At 40.0% G+C, this 20,897-nt stretch overlaps 2 protein-coding genes across 2 annotated transcripts; both read right to left on the bottom strand.

Annotated features, from left to right (window-relative positions):
- Window positions 1–1,684: 1,684 nt before the first annotated feature.
- Window positions 1,685–13,390, bottom strand: slc17a9b (solute carrier family 17 member 9b). Its single transcript, XM_085393864.1, has 13 exons — window positions 12,945–13,390; window positions 12,209–12,406; window positions 11,569–11,708; window positions 10,110–10,209; window positions 9,702–9,832; window positions 9,486–9,582; window positions 8,676–8,772; window positions 7,159–7,246; window positions 7,020–7,054; window positions 6,734–6,849; window positions 4,565–4,620; window positions 4,457–4,486; window positions 1,685–4,082 (listed from the first exon to the last, which is right to left on the bottom strand). The coding sequence occupies exons 1-13, from the start codon at window positions 13,073–13,075 to the stop codon at window positions 3,904–3,906; spliced, it is 1,398 nt and encodes a 465-aa protein (XP_085249990.1). The 5' UTR covers window positions 13,076–13,390; the 3' UTR covers window positions 1,685–3,903.
- Window positions 13,391–17,509: 4,119 nt separating this feature from the next.
- Window positions 17,510–20,277, bottom strand: LOC146645518 (glucose-induced degradation protein 8-B homolog). Its single transcript, XM_085394640.1, has 5 exons — window positions 20,172–20,277; window positions 19,683–19,812; window positions 19,339–19,535; window positions 19,042–19,239; window positions 17,510–18,573 (listed from the first exon to the last, which is right to left on the bottom strand). The coding sequence occupies exons 2-5, from the start codon at window positions 19,798–19,800 to the stop codon at window positions 18,400–18,402; spliced, it is 687 nt and encodes a 228-aa protein (XP_085250766.1). The 5' UTR covers window positions 19,801–19,812; window positions 20,172–20,277; the 3' UTR covers window positions 17,510–18,399.
- Between the last annotated feature and the right edge of the window lie 620 nt (window positions 20,278–20,897).

Raw genomic sequence — 20,897 nt, 5'->3', positions numbered from 1 at the left:
GATAATGCACCAGGCTGCAGTCAAATCATGTAAAATTACCTCTGTCACAGAGCTGCTTTAAGCTCAGGAGGGGACCCAAAACCAAAGACTGTGTCTGCTGTTGTGTTCAAACTCAATCGCTGCTATAACAAGAGACTGAAATAACAAGACGTAACATACGAAACCATTTTACACTCACTTAAATGGAAATATTTCTTGGATGATTGGTGAAAAATGGTTGAAAGTAGTTCGAAGTCCTGAAGGATAACAAAACGTTAGGCTAACAGGCGCAATGCAATTAGCACATAAAGCCTGTCAATGGCCTTCAGTATCACAGCCCTCTAAGGAGTGGGAGACTTGTAAAGCCTCCTGATCTATTGCCACAAAGTGATTAATCCTCCCTAACAATGACCAGTCTTAAACTGGGCCTCTATATTATTAGGTAGTCCTATATAGCATTTTAGCTTTTCACTAATTAGCATTCAGATCAGGGACCCGAGAGACAACCCCTCCACCACAGAGGAAGGACATAGGATGAGATGGCGACACAGTGAAATGTCATTAACTTGATGTTAATTACTAATTAATGGGGCTATTTCATTTACATGTATCTCTGGCTCTCTGATGGGCCCTGCATTTACTGGGTTACTCCTACCAGCCAACAAGTAGAGAGGAGGTGGGGAGGGTTTATCTCCCCCTCTCTCCTCTACTCTCCCCTCAGTGTTTCATCTCTGCTAATTAAATAGTGGGCCACTCATCATGATTATGTCTGCTTTTACAACACCATTTTGTGTCAGTGAGAGCACTCCAATAAGTGACTGGCCATCTCTTTAACACCGACGTGTTTTCTTTTTTTATATGAACTGTACATCAAAAAGCTAGATTCACTGCCAACCCGCTCCGCTCCTCTGACTTTTATCTGACTTGTTACTTTCACTCACTTGTGACCCCTCCTTTTTTTTTTCTTTTCATCGCCACGCGGCAGCCACAAGCCACCCGTCTCCATAGCAACCCGAGCCATTCGGTCCCATGAGGGGGAGTGACTAGCGTCTGGCCATTCGCACGTGGGTAGTGCCAGCTAGCCAACATGGCACACAGCATCCTGCCATATGGTGCCACCACATAAGTACTGCTGGCCTGGACTCGGGATCCGGGGCTGTAGTGTGGCCGGTAGTGTGAACACGACGAACCTGCGGTGGAACCTGCTTTGGACTGGTCTAAATAATGGAGTCCAAATAAAAGGTTCCCAGGACAAACCTTTATGGTTCCTGAAAAGCTTGAACGCTTTGTGTATGAAAAGGCTCTTTCGTGCAGAAGCTGGCGATATTTGCTGCAAATCGACATTCATGAAAACTTCATGGGTATGCTGTTAAACAGGAGGACCCCTTTATACATAACAGGAACTGTGGAGTATCTGGAGATTGGGAAGCACGCCGTGTGCTCGCCTCATTACTGATGCTGCACTGCCTCTCTGTGGAGATGCAGAGAAAATACACGCAGTATTTTCTCTGTGCAACATATTGAAGAAACTCAAAATAGTTGACAAAAATATATTTTTTTTTATTCAAACTCAAGAGCTTTTAAATACAGTATATCTGAAACACATTAGAATACTGCATTTTATTTTATCTAACGTGTACATTACAGGTTATCAAAAACTATTTGACAGAAGGCTTTCAGCAACCTGTAGTAAGATATGTTGGCGAAAACTATTTATAATGTAAAAGGTTTACATTTTCAAGATGTGAACATAACAAAAAAAAGAGGCATGTGGGCATTTGTAAATAGTGCAGTGCAAGCAACTGTGAGATCCAGCATAAGAAAAAAAAAACTGTTGAAGAGTGATTATTTTGTACAGTAGTCTTATGTAAGACACAAACACAAGCATGATCTGATGTCCCCGTATTTGTGTTGTTGTTGGATCATCAAAACCTATGTTGTGATGTCATCACAAGCTCATAACCATAACTATAGCCAGTAACACTAACCCTAGCCCAAAATCACACCCTAACGAACATTAATTATGATGATCCCGGAACAATACCAATACGTGGATATCGATACACCCAAGCAAAACACACTCTGTGTACGGCCACACTAAAAACATAGTGTTGGAACAGAATTTTAAGAGATTTGGGGAAAGATACTCGATTTTAGATAAGAGTTTTTAAAAAGGTAATCATAATTTATAGCTACTTAGGATTATGTTTTTCTACCAAACACAAAAATAAATAGGTAAAGAAATGTTCTTTTTTTTTTTTTACTCTGAAAGACGGAGAGCTGCGCTTTAAATAAATCCAATGACTTCATTCTTTTTTGTAACAAGTGACAATGCCAACATCAGAAATGCACTTCATGTTACACCTCCAAGTATACATGGAATAAAATCCTAGAAAATATAAGCCAATGTGGAGTTGTATGCCAATAACAGTAACAAAAGACAAAGAGGCAACAAAAATCCAACAAATAAGGCAACTATCAGCAATGTACAGCAATCAGCACTTGACACTTTGTTACCACGAAGGTGCATGTCTTGCAGTTTTCTTGTTGCTCAACTGAGGCACGAAACAATAAATGCATAGATATAAGGTATCAAATAAGCATCTGGACCTAACATGAAAACAGAACTTGTAAAACTGTGAACGCCAAAGATAAACATTACATTTACCTAAACCTTCAGACGGAGTTATGCAGCTAGTTTTACGTTGCTACATAGGTTTCCAGTTCGATTGTACTGAATCCGATAATTTATCGTTATCTCGCCTGTCCCCTAACATTCATAACGTCACTGTGTAACTTGGAGACTATTTCAAACTGCCTTAGTGACAGCTAGCACTATCTATCATGAAAAGTTAATGGATGCCCTCTCAAATACTGATATCACTTCCTGTCTAGTGCCTAAGTAACAAAGGTATTAAGTGCGATGATAATAATGCAACCTAAAAAGGTTTCTTCTTGAAGAATCGTGTTGTCTGCATGTGTTGTTTTTACATTATTATGATATCACACTGGTGATTATTTAGATATATTTGTTGTCTATTTAACACAATTTAAAAAAAGAAAGTCTTTCAAACTCTATCCACATAAATATAAAATTACTCAAAGCAGTTAGGTGAGGTATTTCTATTCCATGCAATTACAAATAATGAAAATACAATTATTTAAATTAATTAATAACCTTTGGTCTTTCAACTTAAAACAAACCCTTGGAGACAACGATCAGCGAGAGCGCCTAGGCAAAGCCTTGCTGCCATAAAGCTCTTGGTGATTCGAACCACAGAAGGTAAATTGTATAGGACATTAAACCGCCTTTAAAGTAATTAGTGGCTGGGTAATGAGGTGTCACTCAGATCTCTCAGTGACGGCTGAGTGAGGCGTACTAATAAAAGACTTCAGGTATGAGAGGCTGGACTCTCCCTGTGTCATCCACGCCGCCTAACCCATCCCTGCAGGGCAAAAACAAACCACCTCGGTCTGTCACAGCTCTCACTCCGGAGAGTGACACATCCATCACTCTCACAGCTCCTTCGGCACAAACACAGCAGAGCAGTGGGCTATGGCTTTCAGTTAACAATCTGTTTGATTTTCTTGTTCCTAAGTAACACAGTTTGTACACATGTTAAGTGTAAACTATTTTCCATGGAGCCTGGAGGTAGTGTAGTCTTTCCTACCTCCACGTTCTTCTTTAACTAGCACAGCACCCTTTAACACAGTTGTCTTCTTTCCAGGATCCAAGGTTAAAGCCCGACAAGACTTTTCAGTAACATTGTGCAGGCTCTGCTGTGTACTGCTGTTGCAGTCAAACAACCACAGAGCCAATCAAACTTTTCATAATTGTTGTGTGCAGTTCCATCTATGCGCTGGATAATATCGCAGCTGCTGGTTGCCCGAGGTCACATTCAGGTCCCTCCAATAACTGACGATTTAGATGTGTATGTTGTGGTGGCGGAACTTAGTAGAGTCAATGTCAACCCGGCGTGCCTCAGCGAATGCCAGGAAGGTACAGAGGCCAAGCAAGTTGACCGTGGTGATGAGGGCAAACACAGAAGCCCATGAGCCTGTCGCCTCAATGAGATACCCCGAGAAGTACACCATTAAGACCCCTGCACAGGAACACAGAGTAGCTATAAATAGCAAAGCAGCACAAAGAGGGTAACAACATGTGCAAGTGGCAAAACTATTCAATTTGTCCCACATCTAAATTTCTACAGAGAAAATGTCAATCTTTTCTGTGTCCCTCACAGGACCACTAACTGTCATCTCCTCATCCCTGTATTATTCATCTGACACAAACTTCATCATGGTCCCTTGATGAAATATGAATGGGACAAAGAGACAAGCGGGACTGACATTCAGCACATCACCTCAAAGTTTGAATTTAGAGAAGTGAATCAATGATTTCACTTAAAAGCATGGAAGCAACTACTGGTAAAAGATTAATGACATGTAGATATTTTTTTAATTAATACAAACTCACCTGAGAAAGCACCGCATGTATTCATAACGCCTGGAAAAGAAATGTACAGTAATTACTCGTAAGGTGTGACATTTTGCCATTGTTCTAAAACACATTTTTAGAACTTACCAAATAAAGCGCCAGCACAGGACGGAGCAAGATCTTGAACATTTACAGAAACACCACTGCAACAGAAAAACATGTCATTGTCAATTTGAACTTCAGAAATGACTCTAAATACATCCCAAACCGCAACAGAGTATAAGCCTAACTCTGAATGGCATTTTTTCCCATAAAAAAACAGATGGAGAGAAAATCTGTGTCTGTATGGGCTACTGCTGAATGCATATTTACTGGTTTATTGTAAACATATCTATATCAATTCCACTCTCTTTTAGTCATCAAGGCTGGAACCAGAGTGAAGAATAGATTTTCTTTAGTGAGTTCGAAATATCATTAATGGAGCCACATAAAAACAAAATGAAATACATTTATTGTCCACATCATAATCATTAAATTTACTGATTATTACTACGAGGTAATATATGTATATAACTTATACTTTTTATTTACACCATTCAAATATGTATAAAATGTAGTATTAGGGCCACAGTTAGAAAAAATCTATATTGATGATTGTTTTGAGAATAAAGTTAGAATTTCAAGAAAAAAATCAAAATGTGGAGATTACAGTTGATTCAAGACCAACTGCCACGGTTGCTGTACCTTCTGAGTTAGTGAAATCATACTTCAGAATCAGCTTTAGTAACAAGGAAGGAAAAATTTTTTTCTTTAAGCACATAAACACTATTTTATCAAACAGAAAAACCACATGGCTGGTAAAAGGCTGCTAATGAACAGATGCAAAGTCATTGATGGTTACCATGGTCATTGTTCCTCAAGCTTCCCCTTTCAATATGCAACTGAATACACTAAAAGAAGTGCACTCACAATTTCATTTAAAGGATATCTGATTATTTTTAGATATATTTTTGATAGGGTTAGCACTGTTGCCGCACAGCAAGAAGGTCCTGAGTTCAATTCCAACATCAGGCCGGGGTCTTTCTGTGTGGAGTTTGCATGTTCTCCCCGTGTTTGCGTGGGTTCCCTCCGGGTACTCCGGCTTCCTCCCACCGTCCAAAGACATGCAGCTTGTGAGGATAGGTTACCGGTAATTGGAAAATCCAAATTGCCACTAGGTGTGAATGTGCGAGTGAATGTGAGTGCGAATGGTTGTCTGTCCCTGTGTGTTGGCCCTGCGACAGACTGGCGACCTGTCCAGGGTGTACCCCGCCTCTCGCCCTATGACAGCTGGGATAGGCTCCAGCGCCCCCCCCCCCCCCCGCGACCCTGAAAAGGAGAAGCGAAAGCGAATGGATGGATGGATATTTTTGATATCTTATTGCTTTGAACAAATCCCTTAAAAGCCCCAAACCACCAAAGAACTGATCATTGTTTTCTTATTCTTTTTTATCCTTTTCTTTAGTCACTCTTTTTTAAAATGTTCCTCTGTGCCAAAGACCTCCAGTGTTGTTCACAAGTTATTAAATACACATCAATGAATCATACCATTGTAGCGGCTGTACCTTCATTACCATAAACCCAAGTTGGCTTGCATACTTATTAGCACACCAAACATGCATTGATGCATTCTTTAAAAAAAATGCAGTATTTACTTTGGAAGTTATTTTAACTTATTATAATTAAAGTCGATGTTTATGCCCTGTTAGTAGCTGGGATGACGAATTCCAAGACAAACCAAATGTAATAAGGCACTACTAGGTAAAGTGGTTAAAACATAAATGCTTACAGACACTGATCCGATACAATGACAACTAGACAAACTGCATGCCTAATAAAAGCTGAGATCTGCCAAGTCTTCCTTGGTTATGCCTGAGCCAAGCAGCATGATTTAAGACTTTTTCAAATACAAAGTTGTACACTGGGGGGCGGAGTGGTGAAATATTTAACATTTAATTTCTAAGCAGCTATGCAAATAAGGGTAATATTCTGAAATTGTATCATCAAGTTTGAGTGAACAAAACACAAAACAATCTCTCAGGAAACACCACATTCACATGTAAAGCTAACCTCACATCTGCACAAATACCCACAATGGGGCAAAACATTTCTTACTAAGGAACAAGCAGGTTAAAGACCATTTAATATTTGATCCAGTCACGTGGGATCAATGTGTTCTCATAAGCACCTCTGTCGGGTAATGTTTAGAAAAGTTCAGGGCTGCAGCATAAGTGTGAATACAGCTACAGAGTGTGAGGAAACAATGGGTGGCAGTACCTGTGACTGAAGGTGGTGAGGCCCATGGTGGCAGACACAAATGCTACAGCCCAGGGGAAGGTAGTTGTGCCACACAGAAGAAGGGTAAACACACTGGACACACCCATGGAGAAAAACTAACACAGAGGGATGGACACATTAAAAAACCCCACATCAAACACAATTGTACATAATTCATTACATAAGCAGTGTAAACAGGACAGTCATGCACTTTGTACTGGGAAGAAGAATCACACTAAACATGCAACATACAACAGAATAACTGAACAACTGAGAAATATCGTACCTGCATCAACTTCCTCACTGATGCTGTATCGAAGCCTGAGGGATTCAGAAGAGAGATTAGGGAAGTCCAATGTAACGATATCAGTGCACTAAACATTTAAAATAATACTGATGTACAGTTTATTTCTCCTATTGTTTACCTTGACTGATGAGGTGGTCAGAGAGACAGCCACTAAAGAGGGATGACGGTATGGCCACTAACCAAGGAATGACATTGAACACCCAGCCCTGGAAAGATAAAATATTTTTGGGCTTTATTTGACCACATACAGCAGCCAGCTTCGTGTAGTGTATCAAGGACATGTGCTGTTTTAGTGACCTGTCTCAGTGATGATGATCCTAACAATTAATGACAAATAACTGTGACTTAATGTTGCTTTAAAAAGTCGACGAGTCTTAAAAATTATTTTTAGAAGATGGATGTAGAAACCCAGTGGTTTCTTGACTGCATTTTAAAGCCTAAGCAATAGCATTTTAGTCACTGTCATGCTTTTAAGGAACCAGAGGAACCCATGTTTAGGAAATATGGCAGGGTGCTAAATATACTTGTTCTATACCTGACAAACCAGCTGCCTACATCACCAAATCTGGCAATCAAAGCGGCCACAGCTAAAAATCTTAGAAAAACCACGAGTTAAAACAACAAGAAAACCCACCAATTGTAGAGCTGTTATGAATTTGGGCCATTTTTGTGCTAGGTTGTAAACATGCTTTGCAGTGGTGTTTGTTAATTTGGACATTTTAGCATGCAAATCTATGGAGATTGCCTCTGTTTTGCAGCCAGGCTCAAGTGGCCCCTCCAGGAACTATAGTTCTTGTAATTTTTCCAGCTGCTTGGTCAGACAGATTTTCAAGTTAAAATGCTCAACATTGTACCATAAGTAAACATGTTTGCAGCCTAGTACAAAAAAGGAGGTTTTGGCCAAAAAAAACCCCCACCTAATATCTACTTCCATAACAGTTCTGGGAGGTTGATTTTATTTTTCATCCTTTCTTGTAATCTCCTTCTTAAATTTCATTAAGTCTTAAAAGATGCAGAATAAGATGTCCAAAGCTAGTTCACCTCAGCTAATTTGAGTCACTGAACCAGATGACTCAATTGCACTTGTGTTACTTGTGCCTTTTGGAGCCTGTTTAATGCAACTACCTGACATATAATATTGCTGGCACCATTTTTGCTGGTTATTTTTTCCTACAGCCTATATGTGAATTCTAAAGAGTCAAACTGTAGTATTTTATTCGTATGTTATTCAGCAGATATCTGTGTCTGTGCAATGCAGTCTATGAATCCTCCACAGTGTCATTTAAGTGGTCACTTCTGGTTCCATGAAACCAGGATGGTGATGGCCAAAATTCTAAAATCAAAGCTTCAAAACAGGAGTTTACAAAAGAGTGCATTTTTCCTTGACTTTTCCTCAAGCGCCACCATTTGGTCAAAATTTTAACCTATTCAGAGTTTTGATTTATATAACTGCAAAACTTAGAACATAGTTCAAAGCGCCTTTATATCTAATTCTACTTTCACAAAGTCACTCACATGGCTGTAGACTCTAAGTCTAGTAAATAAAGGTGCAGTATTTCATATTTTTATCCCTTAAGCCCTTTTTTTATTGATTGGTTTCTCTAATAATCAAAGGAGTCATGAGAAAATAGTTACCTTGGCATCGGGGAATGTGTCTTTAAAGAATGTTGGCAGCCATGACAAAAGAGTAAAGAAGGTGCTCGCCGTGCAGAGGTGCGTCACTATTACAGCACTGGTTATTGAATGAAGAAAAACAAGTCTCAGTGAGCCCATTATAATTACACAACTACTCGCTCTGGGTTTTTTAGCACACAATGACACATTGACTTAGATACTGTTTTTCCTATTAGACAAAGGTTTGTATCTGTGCTATTTGTTATTAACCGATACCTCTATGAAGGTATGATGCATTATGTTAAAGTGAGTCAACAGCATAGTAATACTTACAAGCCTAAACTACCATGTAATATGTGGAGGTGTCAACAGGGATCAGATCAATTAAGACCACACATGTACTCTGTGTCACTGAAAATGGAGCACATCAGGTGTATTACAGTGTATAAATATCTAGGTCATAGGGAGGGACTGGAAGGAAAAGACCTCAGAGACATGATTCAGACAGTTGAGGAACACCAACATAAATCCAATAATAAGATATTTTACATATTTCCACATTCCTCCACCTATTTTTTTTCTTCTAGCTCAACACACATGCAATGGTTACAATTAGTATTCTGAAATTTTGAGGTTGCAGTAAATCAGCCGAAGCATTACATCAGAACCTGAAGGCACACAGGCAAGATTATTGCTGCTTATCCATCTGAATATGAAAACAAGCATGCAGTACTGCACATGTGCACAGAGCATAAAATATGTGTGCAAAAATTATAGGTGCAATTGCACATAAAGTCACACCCTCATAAATAAACACAGGCTTTATCTCACCAGACAGCAGGTTGTTTTAAGAGCCGTAACCAATGTCTTTTGGTCAGTTTGGACTGGGCTCCACTGCTGCCCAGGGACTCCAGGGTGATTATAGGCCCTACAAAACACAGATAAAATACAGGAACATGAGCACAGAAGAAGATGCTGACTCCAGCTGAGCAGGTACAAGATAAGAGACAGCACAGAAACTACTGACACAGCTGAAGCATCACTTGCCTTCTCCTTTGAGTAGATATTTCCACATGCAGTAGGCCCACAGGACTGAAAGGAGTCCAGAAACATAAAAAACACTCTGCCAGCCGTAAAGGTCCAACATGAGGGAGCCTGCCCCCCCAATTACCAGAGTGCTGGGAAATAAAACCACAACAACATGACAAGTTAAAACACAACCCTGTAAAAAGACATTTCCGCATGTGATTAGTATGACAGAATTTTATTGTGAAATTTCCTTATACATTTTTACAGAAACAATAAAATCACCATATGTAATAGTAACTGCTATTAAAATCAATAAAAGCACAAAAAAACTTCTTGTTTTGCAATAAAAACACCCAATAATGAACTAAGAAGGAACACTCAGCCTTTTCTCACTACTACCCAGTTATTGCATAACACTTGACTCACCCCAGATAGGAGCCACTACCCACGGTGCTCATGAGGAAGCCTCTTTCACTTTCCACCACCTTTTGTGAGCACAGACTTGCAAGAGAGGGGTAATGAACTCCTGACATGAAAACACAAAGCATAACCAAATTTTAGAAGGGCTTAAGGTTCAGCGGAAGAACGTTACACATTATTGTCTAATAAGACAAACATAAAAATGTGACAGAAAATAGAAACAGAGTAGTACATATGATACTGTGCTGGGTTATTTGAAATAAAACAATGCAGTCAAATCAATTTAAGGACACTTTTAAATGACTAAACTTAATCGCTGTTCTAAAGCCAAACAAAGCAAAGTACAGATGTCTGTTTGACAAATCGAACATCCCACCAGCAGAGGTAAATATGTCTTGATTGCTCAACAAATATGAGAATTATTATTTGTTTTCTATATAAAAAGTAGCCATGATGAATGTAGGATACTCAAAGATCTTGGATTCCTGGGATCCCACATTTTTTAACATTAAAAGACTAGCTAGTGCAAGGGTGTTTTTAGCATTTCTTTGTTGTCTCTGCAGTGGACACGTTCAAGTCACATTCCTTGTAAGTGTGACTGACAAATTGAATCATTAAACACAAGACAAACGTCCGCAAACATGAACCAACAAGGACTTTAACAAGTGTCTGCACGAGTTCATGTGGGTCAGATAGATTATTTCGACTTCCCTGATGCAGACAGTAAGCAGATGCATTGCAAACAGAATTTTGTAAGAAATGCCACAAAAAATAAATGAAAGACCATTTACTGGCAAATGTTCTTGAGGCATTAAAGGCAGCAGCAGTTGTGGTCAGATGAATAATGTCTGATTGCCCATCCCTACTGTTCTTGTGCACAATATCTTTAGAGCACACTGAGAAAATCTCACCAAATCTGGGGCAAACATTCACTTGGACTCAAAGAAAGTCACTCTGACCTCACATCGCTTTGTTGTCTCTTCAGTTGTTGTGAAGATGATATCTCAAGTAACCCTAAAGGAAATTTTGTGTCTTCAGGTTTGGCACGAACGTCTTCTTGGGCTTAAAAATGTTTCAAGGTCACATAAGGCCATAGATAGAATAGAAAATTACAAAAACGTTAGGGGGGGGGGGGGAGTGGTGACATTTTATATTCAAAAGGTCAAAGATTTGCACATTTGCATGTTAAAGGTCTGAAAAATAATCAAAAAACTTCTGGCCCTCACTCAACACTGTATTTCAGAAGTCTTCACAATGTGAGTCCATTTAAACGGAAGCATGACTTTTTGGCAGGGACATACGACTGAAAAACAGCAATTACAGATGCAAATAAGTCTGGCAGTTATCGGGAACCCGAAACTGCGACCGATGGGAGTACTGTCCGAGACCTTTTTCATTACCTGGATCTTACACCTCACTAATGTAATCTCAAGTGGTGATTCATCTTGCACACCGCTAATCTCACCTTGCAGTAGGCCCATGAGGAAGCGAGCTAGTGTCATAGAGAGGATCGGCTTGGAGCAGAAGTGGGCCAGGATTGGGGTGAAAGCTGTCATTGAACCCCAGGCTGCTGCAGACAGCAGGAGGACCTTCTCACCTCCCACCCTGTGAACAGAGCACAGATGGGTTGCATTAGCTTTAACTTTGGCCTACTAAGATATCAACTTTTGACTTCTAAGATATCAGCTTGGAAGAACACATTGAGAGGTTTTAATCTTTTGGATAACTTTGGCTGAAAATATAATCATAGAGAATATTTGATCTAAATAAGGTGAGCATTTAGATCAAGTATTTTGGACTGTTAACAGTTTCTAGAGTGGGGAAAAAAAATACTGTGCAGACACCCATGCAGCTTATCTGTTAATGACACTGTGACTTAACATGACATTACAGGGCAAACATCTCGCTCTGTAGACTGAGCAAACACCACTGGGCTGCTTACGTCAGTGCCAGCACGGTTCAACATAAAGCGACTTGATTTTAATTACAACTCTAAAACTAGAACAGATGCCAACTGAAGACCCGCTTCAGAGTTCTGTAGACTCAAGATGATTTTCAATCATAAACCCAGAGCCTACCAACTTATAGAGCATGCGGTTTCTTACCGGTCACTCACGTAGCCTCCGAACACCTGAGTGAAGCAGTAGCCCCAAAAGAAGCTGCCCAGTACCATGCCGGACTCCCTCTTGCTCCAGCCGAACTGCTCTGCCATGCTGACGGCACAGATGGGCATCGCCACACGGGCGCAGTACAGGAGGCACGTCCCCAGCAGCAGCACCACTGTCCATATCCTTGCCACAGGCCTGCACCGGAGGAGAGCAGAACAATTTGAATTTGGCTGCACATCCCCCAACAGCTGGGGACAAACTTTGGCCTTGTTAGACCAGTTCGTAGGGGCTGTCTTATCTACAGTATGTGGCGGAAGCAAGTCCAACCTGTAGGGCATTCAACAGGGGTTAGTGGTGATGGGTTCTAACATGGTTTGGTTAGATTTATACATAAGATACTAGTATTCAAAATGTACATCATAACTTTATAATAGTTCATGGCAGTCTTTTCATGAAGGCAGCACTGTTATTTCCTTCTTTTTAGCGAAAACAGCACTGCATAAAAACACTGAGCCATGAAAGGCCAGAAAAGATACGTGTCACCACCAGATACAGCACTTCAGAAACCCTGAGAGGACCGGCAGGCATTAAGCGTCATTAACGATTTAAAAGTTAAAAACTCTCCCCCCTCCATATGGCCTCTGTGAGCCTTTTAGGCGGTGGGTTTGATTTAGTAGAGTTGTTAAAACATGGTTAAAACGAGCCCCGATGAGTTGGTGTTACCAACGGTTACCTTGACCAGCTGGTGTTGTGTTCAGGCCACTTCTTATGACACCCGGGGACGATCTTGGCGGGCGGGTGGTTGTCCTTGTGACAGACCAAATCTGGACTATAGGTCTTGCCATGTTTTTGAATAACTGCCATTCAACGTGAGGTGACGGACGGCAGCCTCTTCTCAACCGCTCCGGGTATACTGCACTTTCTTCCCTTTCCGGTCGATCAGTGAGAAAAGTAAGCGTTCGGGTGAAAAGGGGAAATCTCCTAAAAGTATGCGCGAAATCACATCATAGGATCCTGACGGTGAATTCCATACCCTGTAAAACTGGACTAACAGAGAGAGAGGAGGTGATCGCCGTATTCGAAACAGAGCTAGAAGGGGGGGCAGTCTGTTTTTCCTGATGCCCTAGGAGGAGTAATCCACGTGTCAGTTTTTCTTCCCTGCCTCCTCCTCCAGCCAGCAGCCACGCAGCAGTTCTTCTTGTCGTCGCTAGGGTTAATCAGGAAGTGGTTTAGCCCGGCTGCTTCATCCGTTACCTTATCATCTGAAACGTCAGAGAGACGCCTGTGACTCCGGGCCCTCGGCGATGATGACGATGCAGTACTGCAAGTAGAAACAGAGCCTCCGCGGAGAACCAGGATGGGCTCTGTCGGTGAGCTGTCCTTGCCGGATGAAGATGTGATTCTCCCCGTGCTGAGATGCAGCTGTCGGGATGGGGCACCAAAATGCGCAGTACCTAGAAGGTTGCTGAAATGCTCCCCCGGCTATACTGAGTTAGCAGGAAATTGTTACATAACACGTCACAGCATGTATGCTGGTTGCCGGTGGGAATTAATGTACGGCAACAGTGTAAAGTAACAAACTTTTTGATAGTAAAATAAGAGGACAAATTAACAGCAGACTTCACCTACACACACACACACACACATACATACATACATACATACATACATACATATATATATATATATATATATATATATATATATATATATATTCAACATCTTTGTCTGGCACATCCATTTTCCCTCCTCTGCACATGTCTAAACCATTACAACCTTGCCTCTTTATCTTTGTTTCCAAAGCACTTAACCTAAGCTGTCCCTTTGATATGCTCATTTCTAATCCTGTCCATTCTTGTCACTCCCAATACAAATCTTAATATATATATATATATACATATACATATATATATATATATATATATATATATATATATATATATATATATATATATATATATACATATATATACATATACATATACATATATATACATATACATATATATATATATATATACATATATATATATATATATATATATACATATATATATATATATATATATACATATATATATATATATATATATACATATATATATATATATATATATATACATATATATATATATATATATATACATATATATATATATATATATATACATATATATATATATATATATATATATATATATATATATATATATATATATATATATATATATATATATACATATATACATATATATATATATATATATATATATATGGTAACATCAGGTAGAAGGAATTCTCAGAAGCTTGAGAAATACCAAGGGCTGAGAGCGGCGATTTGAAGGGTGAAGCCAACAGTGACCCCCAGACTGGTAGAGTGGATAGACTGGTAGATCTCTGTTCAGAACAGTGCAGTTCCAGGAACAGCAAAGACCCAAGCTTGAAGGATAAAGACTGCCCGCAGGGGCAAGTTAAGAATTTAAGATTTTTTTAGTTGCATATTTAGTCACCGTTTAGATATCACCGCAGTGTGTTGTCTGTCTCTATCTCATCCAATCACTAGCTTACTCTTCTGTTACACCAATCCTTTGAATATCCTTTGAATTTGAATCCTTTGAATACATCAGTGAATTTTCTCTGTGTTCTTCCTCTTTTTTTCCTGTCTGGCATCTCCATATTCAACATCTTTGTCTGGCACATCCATTTTCCCTCCTCTGCACATGTCTAAACCATTACAACCTTGCCTCTTTATCTTTGTTTCCAAAGCACTTAACCTAAGCTGTCCCTTTGATATGCTCATTTCTAATCCTGTCCATTCTTGTCACTCCCAATACAAATCTTAATAGCTTCAGTCTGCCTCCTGTCTTTTTGTCTGTGCCACTGTCTCCAAACCATGGATCCATACAAACACGCAGAGGCCTCACTGTCATCTTATAAACCTTCCCTTTCACTCTTTCTGCTGTCCTTCTGTCACAAATTCCCCGACAACCATTTTCACCCAGTCTACCCTGCCTGCACTTTCTTCTTCATCTTTCTTGTGCACTGTTAGTTGCTATGGATGACAGACCCCAGGTTTTCAAACTCATGTCATCTCACTAGATCTCCTCCTTGCATGTTCACCTTTCCACTTATCTTTTTCCTATTCATTCACATCAAATCAAATCAAATCAAATCAAATCACTTTTATTGTCACATCACATGTGCAGGCACACTGGCACAGCACATGCGAGTGAAATTCTTGTGTGCGAGCCCCACAAGCAACAGAGATGTGCAAACACAACAACACAAACGAGCAAAATACAAGAATGGCCAACCTGAAACTAATAAATATATGTACAATATATAATAGTGTATGCATTTCTGGATGTGTATACTAAATATTTTCCTACGTGTGTGTGTGTGTGTGTGTGTGTGTGTGTGTATACACATTTTTACAAATTAAATAGTAAAAAAAAATAATAATAATAAAAAAAAAATAATAATAATAATAATAAAATATATAAAATATACAGAGTTGAATATGTGCAAAACAAGTGGCATTTATATACAGTGTGGAGTGCATAATGTTGAAGTTCCAGTAGTGAAGCTGAGGTGTCTATGACGTGTTCAGCAGTCTGATGGCCTGATGGAAAAAGCTGTCTCTCAGTCTGCTGGTACGGGACCGGATGCTGCAGAACCTCCTTCCTGATGGAAGCAGTCTGAACAGTTTATGGCTGGGGTGACTGGAGTCCTTGATGATCCTCCCCGCTTTCCTCAGGCAGCGCTTCCTGTAGATGTCTTGGAGGGAGGGAAGCTCACCTCCAATTATCCGTTCAGAGCACCGCACTACTCGCTGGAGAGCTTTGCAGTTGTAGGCGGTGCTGTTGCCATACCAGGTGGTGATGCATCCAGTGAGGATGCTCTCAATGGCACAGTGATAGAAGGTCCTGAGGATGCGGGGGCTCATGCCGAATCTTTTCAGTCTCCTGAGAAAGAAGAGGCGCTGCTGCGCCTTCTTCACTGTTTTGTTTGTGTGTACTGACCACGTAAGATCCTCAGCCAGATGTACTCCAAGGAACCGGAAGCTGCTCACTCTCTCCACAGCAGCGCCGTTGATGGTGATGGGGGTGTGTACTTCTCTGCACCTCCGGAAGTCCACTATCAACTCCTTTGTCTTTGCGACGTTGAGGGTGAGATGGTTGTCTTGACACCAGTGGGTCAGGGCGCTGACCTCCTCCCTGTAAGCCGTCTCATCACCGTTGGTGATAAGACCCACCACTGTAGTGTCGTCCGCAAACTTCACAATGATGTTGGAGCTGTTAGTGGCTGTGCAGTCGTAGGTGTAGAGTGAGTACAGGAGAGGGCTCAGTACACACCCCTGTGGAGCACCAGTGTTCAGTGTGATGGGGGATGAGGTGATGCTGCCCAGTCTGACCACCTGGCGTCTGTCAGACAGGAAGCTAAGGATCCAGCTGCAGAGGGAGCTGCTCAGTCCTAGATCCTGCAGTTTCCTGTCCAGCTTCGAGGGAACGATGGTATTGAATGCTGAGCTGTAATCTACAAACAGCATCCTCACATACGTGTCTCTCTTCTCCAGGTGTGACAGGGCAGTGTGTAGTGTCAGGGCTATGGCATCATCAGTGGACCTGTTGTGGCGGTATGCGAACTGTAGAGGGTCCAGTGAGTCGGGTAGTGCAGAGCAGATGAAGTCCCTGACCAGCTTCTCGAAGCATTTGCTTACGATGGGGGTCAGGGCTACAGGTCGCCAGTCGTTTAATGAGGAGATGGTGGAGGATTTGGGTACAGGGACGATGGTGGCCATTTTGAAGCAGGCTGGGACTACAGACAGAGAGAGGGAAAGGTTGAAGATGTGCGTGAACACTCCAGCCAGCTGAGCCGCGCATGACCTGAGGACGCGGCCGGGAATCACATGTACTCCATCTGGCTTCTTATACTCCAGAACATACCTCCACCACTCCAGGCTCTCTTCCATCTCTCCCTACTCTCATTAGAGATCACCTATACATGAATGCATCAGTAATAAGTATGATTCACAGGCAGGACACTTTCTAGAGTTAATAAAGTGAACACTTGTTTCACAGCATGTCATTCATCATTGTGTCTCTTTCAGTGAATTCCTATAAGTGAAAGTATGATATTGTTTGTTTGGTAACAGTCAGTATAACATGGTAATGTTTAATGTAATTGGTAAGCTGTCATATACCAGAATTTTAATGGAATTAAATATACTTGATTGCTCTTTACCTCTACAGTTTGAAGTCTCTAGAATTGAAACACACCAAGTCTTTCAACACTTGCCCAGTTTAAAAATCCCACTTTTATTGCAAAATAATATCCCAGCAAAAAAAGAAAAGCACATTAAATTTTGCAAAACAGCGACTGGTTTCATAAATGTAAATAAATCCATCTGTAAAAGTGCCTCCATGTCTGCGGACACATTATCCATTCACATCTTTAAACATTATCAACAGTATTCAAAACACTGAAACTGAGGCTGCCTTTACACTTGATGGCATTCCGGTAATCTCCTAGATTTTCCCTCTATTGCTAATATTATATTTAGTCTGAAAGTCTTTGTGGGCATCTTTTTTTTAATAATGCCTCAAGCAACAATACAGCATAAAATCTGAAGCAGATTTTAACTTTAAAAGGTAACAGTAGCTTCAAACACCCCAAGTATCAAGTTGTGGCTACTGTCATCACACAAGAGTAGTAGCTGAAAGACCAACAGCTTAGCTGAGCAGACTTTTTTTCTAGGGATGGAATATATGTTTATTTGAAGCAGTGCACACTAAGCCAACCATTTATCCTGATCAAACTTTTCCTCCTCTAAGTGGTTACACACAGAAAGTGATAGCCTAATTTAGGCTTTATTCACACATTCCAATGCCAACAACTTTCCCTGCCAAAAGACAGAAAAACTAGTGTAACTTAAGTATACTAATTTTATATAAACAAATATGTAAATTAGAATACCAAGTGAAATACTTGCACGTCACTTTAGTGTGAGAGGTCATTTTAAAATGCCATCCAGTTTCCTGCACATTCTGAGTTAATAAAGTATCAAAAAGCAACCCTTACAAAAAGAAAAGGTTGTACTCTATATGAGTCAGTTTGTTGTGGGGTATGAATAGATAAAGGAAATGTGTCCATCTTGTGATGCTGTGGTACTTTTTTCACTTTGATCCTTATTTTGGGTCTTCAATGGTTCCCTTGCTGAGGTCAGTCATTTTAGGATACTTCACTTTCTTTTGGTCAAGTTCATTTTGAGCCCACAGCAGCAGCTTCAGGAGCTTGGCCAGCTTCGGGGTTGACTCTCTGTTTTCATAGTCTAGTACACACTGATTTACTTCACTCCACACCTAAAAAAACAGAAAGCAACATATAGAATAATTTCTTGTGTATGAAAATGAGATCACTTCATTTGATGTTCTCAGATTATAAAAATCTGTCTTCAGAACTACAGCAGACGTCACAGGATGAAGGTCACTTCCTGTTGATGGGAGTTTTTATCTCACACCATCACTAGCTGCTGCTCATAAGGGACTGTCTGATTGTTGGAGTTATCTTTGTAATACTGTTGGGTTTAAACCTAATAATATAAAATTCCCTGAATTGACTGTTGTAAATTCGCACAACATAAAAAAAGCTGAATTGAACTGAACTTTACAAACGCTCACTGGGTGAGAGTAGTACTGATAATTTAAATTGGCTTCTTATGTAAAACTGCTAGAATGTTCCCTTCAATCAGTTAAAGGACACTTTGCCTATACAGTAAATCAGTTTAAAATTATAATGTGTGTATAATAATTATAATGTGCTGATTCTACCTTTTGCCTCTGCATCATGTTAAGGAGGTCTCCGAAAGGTGACTCTTCTGGGTTGTCAAATGCCAGCAAGGCCAGCGTCCTCTCCATCTCTGTCAGACATTCTCGGCTTTCTTCCCCCTGTTCTGCTAGCTGAGACTGAGCAAATTCAAGGGCAGCTTCAGTCTCCCTCAAACGAATCAGCTCAATAAGATGCTGCTGCTGCAAAAACCAGAAAGCCATGGATGCAATCAGGTGTTAAAATAGCAAGGCATACATAACAAGAAGCAGTTATTAAAGTACAAAGCTGAGATGTCTCACCTGGAGATGAAAGTAGAGGTAACGATTTGTGTCCAACAGCTCTGGGTGCAGACTGTTGATTAGGGCGATAGCATCCTGGATCTGTCCTTTCAAGATCATTTCTCTGATCTTAATTCTTTCATCTAAGGAGTCCAAGTCCACACTAGGCTCTATCCCAGACTCCATCCTGAACTTCTCTGCTGCCTCCTTAAAACCCTCTGTTGGACAGGAAAAAAATATATATACATAAGAAAAAACCCGCTCCCAAAATCCACACTCACATCTGTACTTGGCTTCAGATGTCTGTAAGAATAGACATCTGAAACCCAACTTTCTGTAACAAAAACCACAAAAAGATACCTCACCTGTCACCAGGTAGTTCATAATGAGTCTGTTCATATCAGCCCTCTGGATGTGGACATTGTTGAGTTTTTCCATCCACTCCTCCCTTGTTATATCCTCCGGCTTCTCTGCATAACTCATTATGATAAGATCCTGCAGGAGTGCATCGGGGTTATGTTTACAATTTAAAAAGATATAATTTTAGACACCGAGAATATTGGCTTATGTAGTATTAACGGTTTATGTAACTAACTGTAATTCCTTCAGTGTGACTGCAACATGACAACATGACATATGAAATTCTACGTAACAATAGTTTGGGCCTTCTCTGAAAAACACAACACTGAAGCCTGACTTTCGTCAACACGAATCAAAACAAAGATAACCTGCACCTTTAAAAGCATATACTTCGGATAAATGCATCAAGGACGAGCCTTAATATATTTAATTATATTCTATTAGTATTTATATACTACATAATGTCCACATAATGGGTAGTTTTATCACAATACCTGAATATTTTGTCGCTACTTTCAAGCAGTAGCTAGGTAGCTAACGGAGAGTAAGCCTCTTCTTCTTCTTCCTTCGTCTTCCTTATTTCCGGTAGCAGAATGTGCCGCAGAGAAAATGCTGCCCCCTAGAATAAACCCGAAGCACAGCAAATGCACACTCTGTGACAAAGTCCATTGTGCATAAAACATACCGTTTTCAGTGCGGTTTGAAGAGGACCACAGGTGTAGAATAGGAGTTAGAACAATCTAAAAATGTCTGTATTCATGTCTCTTCTTCAAAAAAGAGCTTTCTTCAGTAATTACCGCGAAATTAAGTTAGTGTGAATATCCTGATAAATCCTAAACCTGATACTTTACTCTGAAATCTGTTCAAATTATCAACTGACCAGACTTCCCTTTGTATTGTATTACAGCTATTTAAACGATCATTTCACTGGTGAAGAAAATATATTATAAATGCATGAGCCACCCGTATTTCTTTCAATGTTGCTTCCAGGGAACCAGATTTTCTTGTAATTTTGTTAAACTGTTCTTGTATGCTTTTTTTTTTTTTTGCAAAAAAACCCAAAACATTCTTAGTCAAGTTCATAGCCATTTTCAGAGAAATATATATATTTTGTCTCTTAAGGCACTTAACAGTTACCAATTTATCATTCAAGCATAAAAAAGCACTTAGTTGATGAACCAGTGCTGTGTTTACACATACCAAATAAATTGGCAAAATAA

This window comes from Rhamphochromis longiceps, linkage group LG20 (assembly GCF_057381845.1).
Source record: "Rhamphochromis longiceps isolate RC_006_pf linkage group LG20, R_longiceps_female_GT1.1, whole genome shotgun sequence".
Lineage (NCBI taxonomy): Eukaryota > Metazoa > Chordata > Actinopteri > Cichliformes > Cichlidae > Rhamphochromis > Rhamphochromis longiceps.
Note: the sequence above shows the minus strand (reverse complement) of the source record. Positions and strands in the feature narration are given on the sequence as shown.